Genomic DNA, 15000 nt, shown 5'->3' on the forward strand with positions numbered 1-15000 from the left:
ATAAAGGAAATAACTTATGGTAATGAATATAAAAAAAAAAAACAATATAATTCTACGAGGAATCTTTGAAGTTCAGAGGCTGCGGGCATGGAACTCATATTTCCAGGTTAGTGAAACAAAAATTATATGGTCAAGGTCACACAAGTTGACGTTTTAAATCAAATGTGACCCAGTATTTTAAAGAAGAATTATGTACTGAATTTTTCTCAACTACTTTATAACAAAATTAACAAGTATATTTTTCTATGGACCTCCTGAACAGCATCCTGAAGAAAAAATGTTTCCCTCCTCCAACGCGATTCAACGCAGCAAAGGGCTGTCCGAGGAAACTGCGCAATGGATATTAATTGATGAATGTCATTTTTGTATTTGAGTGTCATTGAAATAAATATTGGTTTTATAGTTGTTAGAGCAGTTTCGTTACCCATTTTACTGAATATTTCATAAATAATCATGTTTCCCTCATAAGTAAGCCTACTTGTGCCTCGTAATTATCATATGAAGATCAAACTGTATGCAATGCAGTGTCTGAATGCAAATTGCAAGGTTTATTTATCCAAGTAAATTTTACATCGGACTGCAAATCTGTAGGTAATATTTTTAATACTGTCTTCTATATCATATGTATTGGGACATGAAGGGTGAATGTTGAATTGATATCTTTTGGATGATTTTGTTGCTTATTTACAGGTATGAGTGCACGACTTGCTCCAAACGCTACCCTACACAACATGCAAGGTATGTGTGAAGAGAACATTGCACAGAAATGTTTCAAAATACCTGATTGTTCAGCAATAAAAAGACGACATACTTCAGCTCCCACCCTTTAGATTTGCAAAACCTATTCCCATACGCCAAGAAATACGAGACCAGGATCTTCACATAAACAACAGTGGGCAGAACCATCACTATATCACAGACCAGGAACATCATAAGAAATGATCGAAATTTAAAGAGTCTATTAACTTTAGATTCCCAACAAATCATATTTGAAACAGATAATCTTGAAGAAGTGTGTACAGAAAATAGAGGTACGAACTTTCTTACTTTGATATGATGCTAGTCTTAGTTTTCAATTTTGGGAACCGAAGACGACACTCTCCGCTGCCAGACGGCGCGACAATAATGTTCAGTAAAAACTGTCGTATTCATTATTCTATCACCACCGTTTCCATGTAAACATGTCGGAGAGAAGAGAAATGTCGCGCGTAAAATTCGCTCATTTGGGAGATTTCATGTTTTGTTTTTCTTTCTTTCTTTTTGTAATGTCATGTTTTTGGTAATCATATTTAAGAAACTATTAAAGACATCTCTTAGGTTTCAAAATATCTATTATATTTAATGTGTATTTCATGAAACTGAGACTCTTCCTAATGTTTTCTTAATGCTAATTATCTTATGCCTTTTTATCTCTGCACTACATTGCCTCCTAATTGTTTAAAGTGTTCAGGAAATAATAATATAAACTTCTCAGATGCTTCTGAAGACCACTTTTCTTTCCCTTTTATTGCTGAACAATCTGTGGTATTTTGAAACATTTCTGTGCAATGTTCTCTTTACACATAACTGTTGCATGTTATGTAGGGTAGCGTTTGGAGCAAGCCATACACTCATACCTGTAAATAAGCAACACAATCATCCAAAAGATATCTGTTCAACATTCACCATCCATGTCCCTACGCATATGATATAGAAGACAGTATTAAAGATATTACCTAAAGATTTGCAGTCCGATATAAAATTTACTTAATTTATGTTTCACTGACCTGGAAATATGAGTTCCATGCCCGCAGCCTCTGAACTTCAAAGATTCCTCGTGGGATTATATTGATTTTTATATTCATTACCATAAGTTATTTCCTTGATCAGAATATTTGATTATTTGTGTAAAAATAACTCTGAATGGCAACTCAAGCGATGGCACCCATGAAGTTCATGACGGACACGTGACATAACAGTACATGATTGGTGGGATGAACTTGTCCCTTCTGCGCATGTGCAGGATTAAAAAATGAGCTTAATATTAAAGCCTGGTCTAGAGGTGCATTAAAAGTTGATCCTGGACGCTGCCATTGCGCATGCGCAGTAGAGATCTGGATTAAACTTTAATACTGGATTAACTTTTATGGCACGTGCAGAAGACGCCCATAAAGAATTGATTAATAATATGAATAATTTTTTAATGCCTTGTCTTCAATTATGTAGGTACGTCTGGGATGAAGGGAAGGAAAAGGTGGTCTTCAGAAGCATGAGCTTAATATTTAAGGACGTCTTCTGTAGCGTCCTTAACTCTTAATACCGTATTTAGTTTGATCCTAATCCACCGTGTCCGTACCGAAGACGACACTCCGCTGCCAGACAGCGCGACAATAATGTTCAGTAAAAACTGTCGTACTCACTATTCATCACCACCGTTTTCATGTAAACATGTCGGAGAGAAGAGAAATGTCGCGCGTAAAATTCGCTCATTTGGGAGATTTCATGTTTTGTTTTTCTTTCTTTCTTTTTGTAATGTCATGTTTTTGGTAATTATATTTAAGAAATTATTAGACATCTCTTAGGTTTCAAAATATCTATTATATTTAATGCGTATTTCATGAAACTGAGACTCTTCCTAATGTTTTCATAATGCTAATTATCTTATGCCTTTTTTATCTCTGCACTGCTTTGCCTCCTAATTGTTTAAAGTGTTCTGTAAATAATAATATAAACTCAGATGCTTCTGAAGACCACCTTTTCCTTCCCTTCATCTCATACGTACCTACATGATCGAAGACAAGGCATTAAATTTTTTTTCATATTATTAATCAATTCTTTATCCCTCCCAATGTTCCCAAAATTGAAAACTAAGACTAGCATCATATCAAAGTAAGAAAGTTCGTACCTGTATTTTCTATACACATTTCATTATGTTTCAAATATGATTTGTTTGGAATCTTAAGTTAATGGACTGTCTCTTTAAATTTATATCAATTCTTATGATGTTCCTGGTCTGTGATATAGTGATGGTTCTGCCCACTGTTGTTTATGTGAAGATCCTGGTCTCGTATTTCTTGGCGTATGGGAATAGGTTTTGCAAATCTAAAGGGTGGGAGCTGAAGTATGTCGTCTTTTTATTGCTGAACAATCAGGTATTTTGAAACATTTCTGTGCAATGTTCTCTTCACACATACCTTGCATGTTGTGTAGGGTAGCGTTTGGAGCAAGTCGTGCACTCATACCTGTAAATAAGCAACAAAATCATCCAAAAGATATCAATTCAACATTCACCCTTCATGTCCCAATACATATGATATAGAAGACAGTATTAAAAATATTACCTACAGATTTGCAGTCCGATGTAAAATTTACTTGGATAAATAAACCTTGCAATTTGCATTCAGACACTGCATTGTTAAAAGATTTTTCTGACAACTGATATCCAAAAGGTGATTGTTATAGAAAGTTATAGTCAGTCACTCAAGATGCAGTCTGATCTTCATATGATAATTACGAGGCACAAGTAGGCTTACATATAAGGGAAACGATTATTTATGAAATATTCTATTTTTTCATGATAACGATCTTATATTTTTAGTAGTAAAATGGGTAACGAAACTGCTCTGACAACTATAAAACCAATCTTTATTTTAATGACATTCAAGTACAAAAATTACATTCTTCAAATAATATCCATCGCGCAGTTTCCTCGGACAGCTCTTTGCTGCGCTGAATCGTGTTGGAGGAGGGAAACATGTTTTGTTAAGGATACTGTTCAGGAGGTCCATAGAAAAGTATCATCATCATCCGGAGCTAACGCCGACGGGGGCGCATTGCTGTGTCCACCTTCTGCTACCACCTTTTGGGATCCCTCATGGCAAGTCGCCAGGCAGGGGCCCGGCCCATCTCGAGCTCTTCCTGACAGGTTTGATCGATCTGCCTAAGCCACGACCTCCTAGGTCGTCCCACAGGCCTCCTCCACCCAGGGTTGTCTCTTACAGAGACAACCTGATGGGCAGGATCAGCCTGTGGAAAGCGAGCCAGGTGGCCATATAGCCTGAGTTGGCGATCCCGGATTGTGCAGGTAACAGGTCCTGTGCCAGTCTCATGGTGCAGCCGTTGGTTAGACACATGGTCCCGCCAACAGTACCCCATGATCAGGCGCAAGGACCTATTACAAAAGGCGTCAAGATGAGACTCCAGTGTACTGGATAATGTCCAGGTTTCACTACCGTAGAGCAAAACTGGCATTACCAGGGCCCTGAAAACCCGTAGCTTGGTCCTTCTGCACAGGTACCGGCATCTCCAAATACTCTTGTCGAGAGAGTTCATGACCCCTGCTGCCAGGCCAATCCGTCTGCTGACTTCCTGGTTTGACAGCCCAGAGTTATGAACTGCACTACCAAGGTATGTAAAGCTCTCTGTGACTTCAATGTCCTCGCCGCAAGCACGTACCGACTGAACAGGTTCTCCTGGCAAGTCCCCAAAGTCCTAGATCTTGGTATTGGTCCAGGAGACCTCTAGACCCAAGGGCTTCGCTTCATTACTAAATCCATCGAGGGCCACCACTAAGGTTTCCAAAGACTCAGAATTGCAACATCATCGGCAAAATCAAGGTCTGTAACCTTAATATTACCCAGTGTTGCTCCACAATGACTTTGAACAATAGCTCTGCCTAGTATCCAGTCCATGCAAGTGTTGAAAAGGGTTGGTGCAAGAACACAGCCTTGCCTCACTCCTGAACTGACAGGAAAGAAGCCCGACAGGCCCCCACCACACTTTACAGCACTTTCAGTACCAGTATATAGGTTTGCTATTCAATAATCCTTGTTGGAATTCCTCTCTGTCTCAGGATCTCCCAGAGTGATTCCCGATGTACTGTATCGAACGCCTTCTTGAGGTCGATGTAGGCTGCAAGCAACCCACGTCCGAACTCACGACGGCGCTCTACAATGACTCGAAGCGCAAGGATACGGTCTATTGTGGACTTACCAGGAGTGAATCTAGATTGCTCTGGCCTCTGATGCCTTAGTAGATGGTCTCTGATACGCCTCAGAAGGATGCGGGCAAGAACATTGCCTGGTACACTGAGCAGTCTGATGCCGCGGTGATTGCTGCAGTCCCATCGGTCCCCCTTCCCCTTCCAGAGAGGGATGACCACACCCCTCAACAGGTCAGAGGGAACGGTACCGGACTGCCAAATGGCAGCCAGGAGAGCATGCAATCCCCGCGCCATAGGTTCACCACCAGCCTTTAACAGTTCAGCTGGTATGCCGCAAATACCCACTGCTTTACCACTCTTCAGCTTGGAGATGGCCCAAAAGGAGGGAGGGTCCTCACTAATGGGTGGGTCCAGTAGCGGAATCACGGCACTACCCACATCCAAGTTGACTGTTGGAGGGTCAACCTGATACAACTGCTCAAAATATTCAGCCCAACGGTCCCTCACCGCAACAGGATCTGAGACGATCTGGCCACCCACTAAGCGAACTGCAGTCACCTGTGAAGAGGGCTTGGAGTTCAGTTTTCTCAGGGCTTGGTATGCAGGACGAAGGTCATTTACTAAGAAATGGCCTTCAGTCTCCTCAGCAAGATTCCTAATAAACTGTTCCTTGTCCCTTCTTAACAGAGACCGAGTTCTGTGCACCTGAGAACGGTGCAAATCCCAATCCCCTGCCAGACGAGCCGCACGGCAAGCATCAGTGGCTTCCAGTGTCTCCTGAGAGACTGAATTCTGTCTTGCTCTCGGGCTTTCTCCAATCGATTCTTGGGCTGCATCAAGCGTTTCACGCTTGAAGGTGTCCCACAGAAGTACAGGGTCCGTCAGGTTGTCAAACGCTGTGAACCGATCAGAGATTGTCTCAGCAAACCTCCAAGCACATTCCCTCTCCTTCAGCCTGTCCAGATGAAACACCCTAGGGTGGACATTGGGCCGCAAGGGAGTTTTGAAGTGTACCCGGAGGGTAGCCACAACCAATCTATGGTCAGTACCACAGAACTCAGCACTCCTGTACACCCTGCAGTTCTGGAGAATCCTCCAATGAGTGCTAATGAGAATGTGGTCGATCTCCTTGGTTGCATTACCCGCATCGCTGTACCATGTCCAACGATGTGGGTCTGGGCGCTGGTACCAGGAGCCAGAAATCCTCAATTTCTGGGATCTAGCAAAATCCCGGAAAAGGAGGGAATTCTCGCTGCCGGTATCAACTCCCGAACCATGAGGACCGACTGTCATCTCATAGCCAACTCGATCGCAGCCAGTTACCACACTGAAGTCACCCAGAACAATACGAATATCTCGCCGGGGACAACTGTCTGCCACGGATGCAAGTTTGGCGTAGAACATCTCTTTCACATCAAGTTTACAAACATCGGTAGGAGTGTACACAGCCATAAGAGACATGAAGCCCAAAGACAGCTTCAGTCTCATTACCATTATACGCTCATCGAATGGAGTGACCTCTACCACCGAGGGCTGGAGCTTACTGGAGACAGCTATGGCTACTCTCTGGAGATGGTGACCATCGCTGCGGCCTGACCAGTAATAGGTGTAGCCACCTACACTGGTCGTGCCGCTGCCAGGTCTTCTCACCTCCGAGAGAGCAGCCACCCCCACTCTCAGCCTCCCCAGTTCCCTCAATAGCAGGGGTAACCGATCATCCTGACGTAAAGAGTGGACGTTCCAAGCCCCCACCCTGACTTCCTGCCTGAGGTTAACCCTCGGGTAGTCGCTCTGGGTGGACGCCACCTCTGCCACCCCCGCCGACGCTGCCCCACATAAAAGGCGGCAGGCTGCGGGACCCTTCATCCACCTGTGGAGTTCTCTAGGGCTTTGCCCCACAAGCTTCATATTGGGCTGGCGGCTGCCAGGACGAGGAGCTCCCGTTCCCATTCCGCGCCCCAGCAGCCACCCTCCCAACGGGGCCCGCAGCCCGCCTCTCTCGCTGGGTAGGAGGGACATTACCCCTCCACCCAGCATTTCCAATTAAGTGTAACACTGAAAATTTCATTTTCATAATAAATACTAAGTATGAAAATTCTAAGACGATCGATGTTATTGCCGAAAATAACTCTGAATGGCAATTCAAGCGATGGCACCCATGAAGTTCATGACAGACACGTGACATAACAGTACATGATTGGTGGGATTAACTTATCCCTTCTGTGCATGTGCAGGATTAAAAAATGAGCTTGATATTAAAGCCTGGTATAGAGGTACATTAAAAGTTGATTCTGGACGCTGCCAACGCGCATGCGTACAAGAGATCCGGATTAAACTTTAAAACTGGATTCACTTTTATGGCACGTGCAGAAGACGCCCATAAGTAAGAGTCTCAGTTTCATGAAATACACATTAAATATAATAGATATTTTAAAACCTAAGAGATGTCTAAAATAAGGCCTTTTTTCCGGTGCCAAGAAACTGTCTAACTACACTAGAAAGTGTCGTTTTTTTCATTTGCGACACTTCTCTGGTCCGATCGCGACAGCAACGTTGCCGATGCCCATTCCTAGGAATTGTACTCGAGTTAACGAATCTGATTTTGATTTTGAATTGTATCAATTAACAAATCACTGGTTTACTGATGTAACATTAGGAAATAACAATAATACAAGTTGTTAGTTATCATCAAATTATCAAATTACAAATCAAACGACGGAAAACTATCGAAATCAGTTGAAAATGCGCGGGCCCTAAGCGCCTACCAACAATGGTTTCGAAAGTCACACTTCTTTAAATATTTTGAAAATGACACTGTATATTAATTGATATCAACTACATTCAAAAGGATATATAAGTTAACGTGTGCATATTCAATTATACATACATAATAAGTAAAATGATTATGTAAAACCTAATAGATTTTCATAATATTCTTTTAACCATTCGAACATATTATGTAAATAAAACATGAGATACTTCCCCGTATATTATTCGCCACGGAACACTTTTGGAGGCCTGAATATTGCCTAAGAGTAAAGCATAAATGATCGCATAAAATGTACACATACAAATGATAAACCTGAACCTCGATCTTCTTAGCCGTAGCCCTATTAATACGAAAGCATATAAACCTTAAACTCTATATCGTTATATATGGTAGTAATGTATATTTTGAATATTATATTTCTGCATATATATATGTGTATATACATATATATATATATATATATATATATATATATATATATATATATATATATATATATACATATACATACATAAATGCATATATATGTATATATATATTTATATATATATATGTATATATATATATAAATATATATATATATATATCATATATATATATATATATATATATATATATATATATATATATATATATCATATATATATGCATGTGTGTATACATATGTGTTTAAGTATATATATGTGCGTGTATACTGTATATATAAGTATGTATGTATGTACACATTTCTGTATGTATATATAAATATATATACATAGAAGCACACATACACGCGCGCGCGCGCGCCCGTAAATACTTTTAAACTAGTACTTAGTGCAACGGTGGATTAGGATTAAACTCAAAACGGTATTAAGAGTTAAGGACGCTACAGAAGACGACCTTAGTGCTGGAATTAATTTAGGCGTTGAGACAGGTAGGTTATTTTCACATGGGTCTTGCTCAAACCTAGAATTCACGATCACTCCTCCAGTAACCATTCACGCACACACACAAACACGCGCGCTATTGCGTGTGCGTGTTTAGACCCGGATCATCCTGTCGGCTAGTATAGGCTGCAGCCGAGGGACCCTGACGCTTTACATATATATATATATATATATATATATATATATATATATATATATATATATTTTTTTTTTTTTTATTCATTTTTCCTTTCTTTCTTTCTTTCTTTATTGGATGAGGATATTTTACTGGTATTATAATGGTGCTTCTTAATGAATATTTTCAAAAACAAAAGATATTTATTTCTTTTACCTTCCGAGTCCAGCAGAACCGTTACACACAAAAAAATATGCTGAACTACATGTATAAAGGTAAAATAACGTTGAATTAGAAGACTTTTTATGAGAAACGACATCAAAATGCTAATGAACACTAGCATCTACAGCAAAATCACATGGCTCACAGAACTGGCAGACATCCCACAGGAGTACTACTCGTTCTGTGAATGAAAGGATCGGAATTGTTTTTAGTCATTAATCGATCAAAGTGAGGAGCCTGACAGGTCTACTGCGTGCCGCCATTTTTATCGTCTCCAGCGAGGAAAGGGAACTGGATGGCAGGCTTCCTTCAAATTTCCGGGCATAGTGTCGGCAATCCGTGTTCAAGGCTATTTTTAGTTTAGAATCTTTATGAATTGCGGCAACTTTAGTACCTCTGATGGAACAGTTCTCTTTACTTTGACTTCTCCACTGAAAATGTTCGTTACTCCAAAGTAACTTTGGGTGGCTCCATTCACATCTTACAGCCAGATGACTTTCACAAAGGTATGCAATATACCTGACTGTCACGGTCTGTAATTGGTATTTTATCAGTATGTTGCTACAGCTATTCGTCCGGACTCAGGAGTTGGAACCAAAAGATTAAAATCAAATGCTTTACTAAGGGTTACGACCCACATATACTGTAAGAGCAATCTATTCAGTTGGAAATAACAAAGTTAAAACTAGAAGATATTGATTATGAAGAAAAGATATTGACGGAAGTTATGTATAAGGATTTGGAGGGTCCAGTATACCTGAAAATGGAGAAGTTGGTTATACAACTGCTAAGGAGAAAAGTGATGTCATCCAGTGACATCAGAACTTTGGAATCTCAGTGCTAACAAAGCGCATACTTCAATATACCGGTCAGGTATATTGATGTTTGCGTTTTGTTAGCACTGAGTAAACTCGTTACGATACTAAAACAATATAAAACAAAAGACCTGAGACTTCCAGACAATAATCTTGGTCCATCATGCATCACGGGTATTTGCGGCGCATTGAGTCACTGAAGAGCGCCGTCGTGAGTTTGGTCATGGGCTGCTTGCAGCCTACATCAACCTCAAAAAGTGTTTGTTTGGCTTTGTGCATTGTGAATCGCAACCGGAGATCCTGTGACTGAGGACAATTCCATCAAGGATCATTGGATTAATAACAAGCCTAGTCCTAGTACCGAAAGTGCTGTGAAGTGTGATGAGGGGGCTATCTAGCTTCATTTCTATTAGTTTAGGATTTAGGCAATACTTGCATGGACTGGATACTGGGGAGAGCAAAGTCATTGTGAAGCAACTCTGGGCAATAATCAGATTACGGACCATGACTTTGCTGACCATATTAGTGTTCTGAGTCTCTGGCGGTTCTAGATACATTTAGCAATGAAGCGATGCCTTTGGGGACAAGAACAAGATCTAGGACTGTGGGAGACTGCTAGAAGAACTTTTTCAATCGGTGCGTGCTAGCGGCTTGGTAGCAGCAGTCATAGGAAACGTCGGAAACTATACAGAAGGACCAAATTATGTCTTCAAGACCCTGACATTGCCAGTTTTATTCTATGGTGATGAAGCGCTATCCAATGCCTTGGGATCTTGCCTTGATGCCTCTTGTAACAGGACCTAGTGCTAGAGTATGAGGTTCAATTGGCAGGATCATGTGTCCAACCGATGTGGCCTGGGAATATCGACATGGTAAAATGGGAACATGTTACACATCATGCAACCGTATATTACCCAAGTTGATCTACCTTTGCCTTTGTGTTTATGTAACAGTGTTCTGTGATGTATTCTATGATTAAAATAGTTTTACATTGTAAAATTAGGATATAGCATGAGTATATCATCCAATGTATCAGACGAAATTAAGGAATCACATAGTTCTTTATACCTCATGTCAGGTGGTCTAAAAGGCTATATCACATGACACTCCAAGATATAATGCTCAAACGTTCGCATATTTTCCTCGTTAAACAGTCTACATCTAGATTCATCTGCACTTCTTGCACCTTGCAGTTGCCAGTACATTCTATAACCTAAGCTTATTCTGGCAATAACCACGTCACATTGTCTGCTTTTACTTCGGCGCCTCCCATAGGAGGGCTTACTATCTCTATACTGAATGTAGTGCCTTATGCTACAGCTTTCAGGCCTTTTTGAGCTCGTCAGATCTATCAGTTCTTCCTTATGAGAACTTTTTAATATGTGTGCAACCCTAACAAGAGGCATCCCAAGATCTATATTCACAATATCTTTGCTGCAAGCTTCTTTCGATAATTTGTCTACGTGGTCGTGCTTGCGCATACCAACACGAGATGGTATTCACACAGGGAGCGTTGGTGTGAAATTTGGGGGCTTCGTCCCGTAGACTTACACCGTCCGAGACGCCTCAGGAACACGTGCGCGCGGCCTCTTCTCTCGCGTCCCGGCCTCCGAGTGTAATGTTCACTAGAATGGAGAACGATGATATTTCTGACCGGAATTTTACGTTGTAAAACCCCATTATATCGATAGAACTACATATACCGTATGTTACCCATATTAAAAATATGCATAAAAAAATGCGATATTTCTGTACGCTACAATTTTATGCGTAGCACACGCTTTTTTGTCCGAAATAAACGTAGTATGGCACATATTGTACCTGAATAGTAGATCTATTCAATGATACAATTCGTTTTTGCATTTTTTATGTGCTTCTTGTAAGTGTCCTATATATCAAAAAAAAAAAAAAAAAAAAAAACTTTTTGGTGCTCTAAAAGTCATCTACATAAAATATTCACCAGAAAACTAGGTCGAAATCGAAAAGTGTGCATTCACCATACAAAAGATGAAAGATTGTTCTATTCAAGAAATGAAACAAGAATGATTTTTTTCTTTTTAATTTTGGAACAATTATGTCGAAAGTATACATATTTCGGTTTCGACCGCTCTACCAAACGTAAATTTAGTCGTATATAAACATATCAATAGCTCATTTTATAGGAAAATAAAATATCTAAGGAATGTGTTCGACTTTGCCCTCTGCTTCTTGTAAAAGTGACATATTATAAAGAGTAGGTAAAATATCCCTCCCGCACAAAACAAAACAAAAAAAAAAAAAAAAAAGTGAAATCGAAAAAAGTCACACATTCCGTAAACATTGGATGTATCTGTTAAGAAAAATCAGAATTCCACTTTATTTTTGTTATTTTCGCCGTTTGGTCAAATTTCATTTCTTTTTTTGCTTTTTTACTATAACTCAAAACGTACGAATATGCATGAAATATCCGAAGTAAGAGGAATGCATCTGGCAACTCGATTGAAGTTAACCGTCTGCTCGATTCTTGTCGCGCAAGAAGTGTCACGTTCCCCGTCTTCCCGCGGTCCAACTACGGCCCGCGGGCCACATCCGGCCCTTTGTGCGTCCCTGTCCGGCCCGCGAGAGGCCTGACAGGGACTAAATATATAATTTATTAAAATATTTTTTAAAGTACATAATTTATCAAACATATGATTTATTAAATATATAATTTATTAAATATATAATTTATTAAGTATATATTTATTGAATATATATATTTATTAGATATATATATTTATTAGATATATATATTTATTACATATATATATATATATATATATATATATATATATATATATATATATATATATATATATTGATTGAATATATGTTTATTAAATATAAATATTTATTAAATATATAATTTATTAAATATAATGCATTATATATATAATTTAGTGCATTTTACAGTGGCACAATTCAGGTTTCTCATGTGGCCTCTTGTAAAAATTAATTGCCCACCCCTGGACTAGATGCTTAAACACTTTTTAAACGATAATTTATAGGTAGGGAGAATTTATTTTCATGTCAACTATATTAATATAAACCACAAGATGATATACTGTATTACTCACGAGGCTGAAAAGGTCAGGTATAGTTTGTTTACACAAAAAATATTTCAATTAGTTATCAGGAATATAAAGGGACCGCGTATATGCGATCCCTTTATATTCCTGATCCCTGTAGTATGTACATGTAAACAAACATTATGCAATCCGTACTACATAAGTGCATCAATAGTTACACAATAATCAAAATGTGGAAATGGAAGATTTGGTGAAGCAGAGATAGAAAAATACTGTAAATAGAACTCTACGTGGAGAATCGTGAGTGTCTTCATTTAACCTAATACATGTTAAACAACACATCTTTCAAATAAACTGCCGAAGGTACTGTATGACAGCGAAGCATGTATCTAGACTTTCTCACCTACATTGTAAGGGATGTTACCAATAATGCTTTATGAATGTGATAAAAGTTGTCTAAATCATGGGTGATATAATTTTGAGGAGATTGGTTTAACATATCCATTTGTAACCTGTAGTAATAGTGAAAATGTCCTGTGTTAACTAGAGGGTTGTCTTGAGTTGTCATTTTTGATAATTGTTACTAAGAGCAACGCACCATGCAGAGATGACATCCCAAAACCAGGATATCATGCAAATGCAAACACCCAACCTAACCTGTCCTATATTTTATTTATTCCCTAGATGGGAGGGCAATCCCCATTGTACCCCACATTTATGATCACTTCATGCCAATCTATAGAAAACAGACATTAAGAAGTCTGTCTGTATGAGGGTGTTGTGGACTTAATCTCTAAGTAGTGATATACTGCAGACATTTCCTTCAATTACTGATAGATATGAGGCCATTGCAGCGTAATCTATGTTGTTTCTAATATTGTTTCTTATGCTCCATAAGATGGCATTGTCCATTTCCCTTATCTCCATGCATCACTTTTGGTAACCTATACTGTCCTTTTTATTTACAATTTTAACTTTCAAATTATTTTGTTAATTAAGTACTGTATTGGAGAAGTTATATAGCCTGTCATTGATAAGGGTGATAAGGGAATAGCAGGGGAAAATCTATCTGCAATCAGCCTCTCCTAGTCATTGGTTGTTCTGAAGATTTTGTGCTAACTAGTAATCTTATTGAATATTGTAAGTGTGGCATATTTTAGATCTAGATTAACATATCCATCTTGAATGCAGCTAAATGAATTTTCTGTGGTAACTCTCCCATCCTTTTTTGATGAATATTCTCTTTATTATGAATTAAAGAGCAATACTTGGTTAATAACAGCTTTTTTATGTATATGTCTGGGTAGGTATTGAACCATCCAAAATTGTGTTTGTCAAAAGAGAAAGCTAGGGTCATTTTGCAATTTTCTGTTATATATGATTTTATTTCCCCAGATGAAAATTTTATTACTTAATCAGTTTAAAAGTTCAAATGTTCAAATAATAATATGTGCTTGTAACAGAATTTGGAGGTATATCCTGCAAAAAAATTATACTGTAATTAATCCTTTTTTTATATAGATATTTTATTTAGTAACACATATCCAAGGAAATCTAGCATACTTTGAATGTACTTAGAATACAGTATTCTGACACCAAAATAGATTGGTGGCCATTACTTTATTGAAATGATAATTAGAATAGTATATCAAATTTAAATCTTATCTAGTTATAAGGAAACACTTTATAGTATGATAGACGTTGATTTATACAGTCTCTACACTTAGAATCTCAACATTCTTTGGAGATGTGGTAATGTATTCCCAGAGAATAATCATAATCATTGATGCACATTATCTTTCATCTGATTTTTAATCCTCCTTATTTTGCTTTTCAGGGAGGAAGGCAGTAGAGAGTACCAAAGATATGAAACATAGAATAACTGAGCTTTATTATGTGAAATTTCAAGGTGGAGCTTGAAATGATATGTTGGACACCAAGGAAAACTGCTGTTTTGTGCTCGGTTATGCTGAACCAAAGATGTGTGATAATCAACAGGAGACAATTATGGAATCCTTATTTTCTTCCCAGAAGATTAATAAGTGAAGAAAAAAAGAGAAAAATCTTAGAAGAACGAAAGAAGATGAGGGAAGAATTCCAGGTAAAAGAAGCACAGTGGGAGAGCCTGGTGGACAGAAGCCTATTGTTAGATAAAGATGTGAAGATTTACGAGGAACATAAAGC

General features: G+C 38.6%; 1 protein-coding gene across 3 annotated transcripts in view; it reads left to right on the forward strand.

The window, feature by feature from the left end:
• Positions 1 to 12975: 12975 nt before the first annotated feature.
• Positions 12976 to 15000, forward strand: part of LOC113811942 (uncharacterized) — a 2981-nt gene continuing 956 nt past the window's right edge. Inside the window, exons 1-2 of one of the 3 annotated variants that reach the window (XM_027363794.2) lie at positions 12976 to 13226; positions 14654 to 15000. The exon at positions 14654 to 15000 is cut by the window's right edge and continues 112 nt beyond it. In XM_027363794.2, the coding sequence (XP_027219595.2) occupies positions 14738 to 15000 (263 nt within the window). In that variant the 5' untranslated portion in view covers positions 12976 to 13226; positions 14654 to 14737. The remainder of the gene's footprint in view (positions 13227 to 14653) is intronic. The other 2 variants (XM_027363792.2, XM_070128004.1) reach the window with 2 other exon arrangements.

Source organism: Penaeus vannamei, chromosome 12 (assembly GCF_042767895.1).
Source record: "Penaeus vannamei isolate JL-2024 chromosome 12, ASM4276789v1, whole genome shotgun sequence".
In the NCBI taxonomy this organism is placed as follows: domain Eukaryota; kingdom Metazoa; phylum Arthropoda; class Malacostraca; order Decapoda; family Penaeidae; genus Penaeus; species Penaeus vannamei.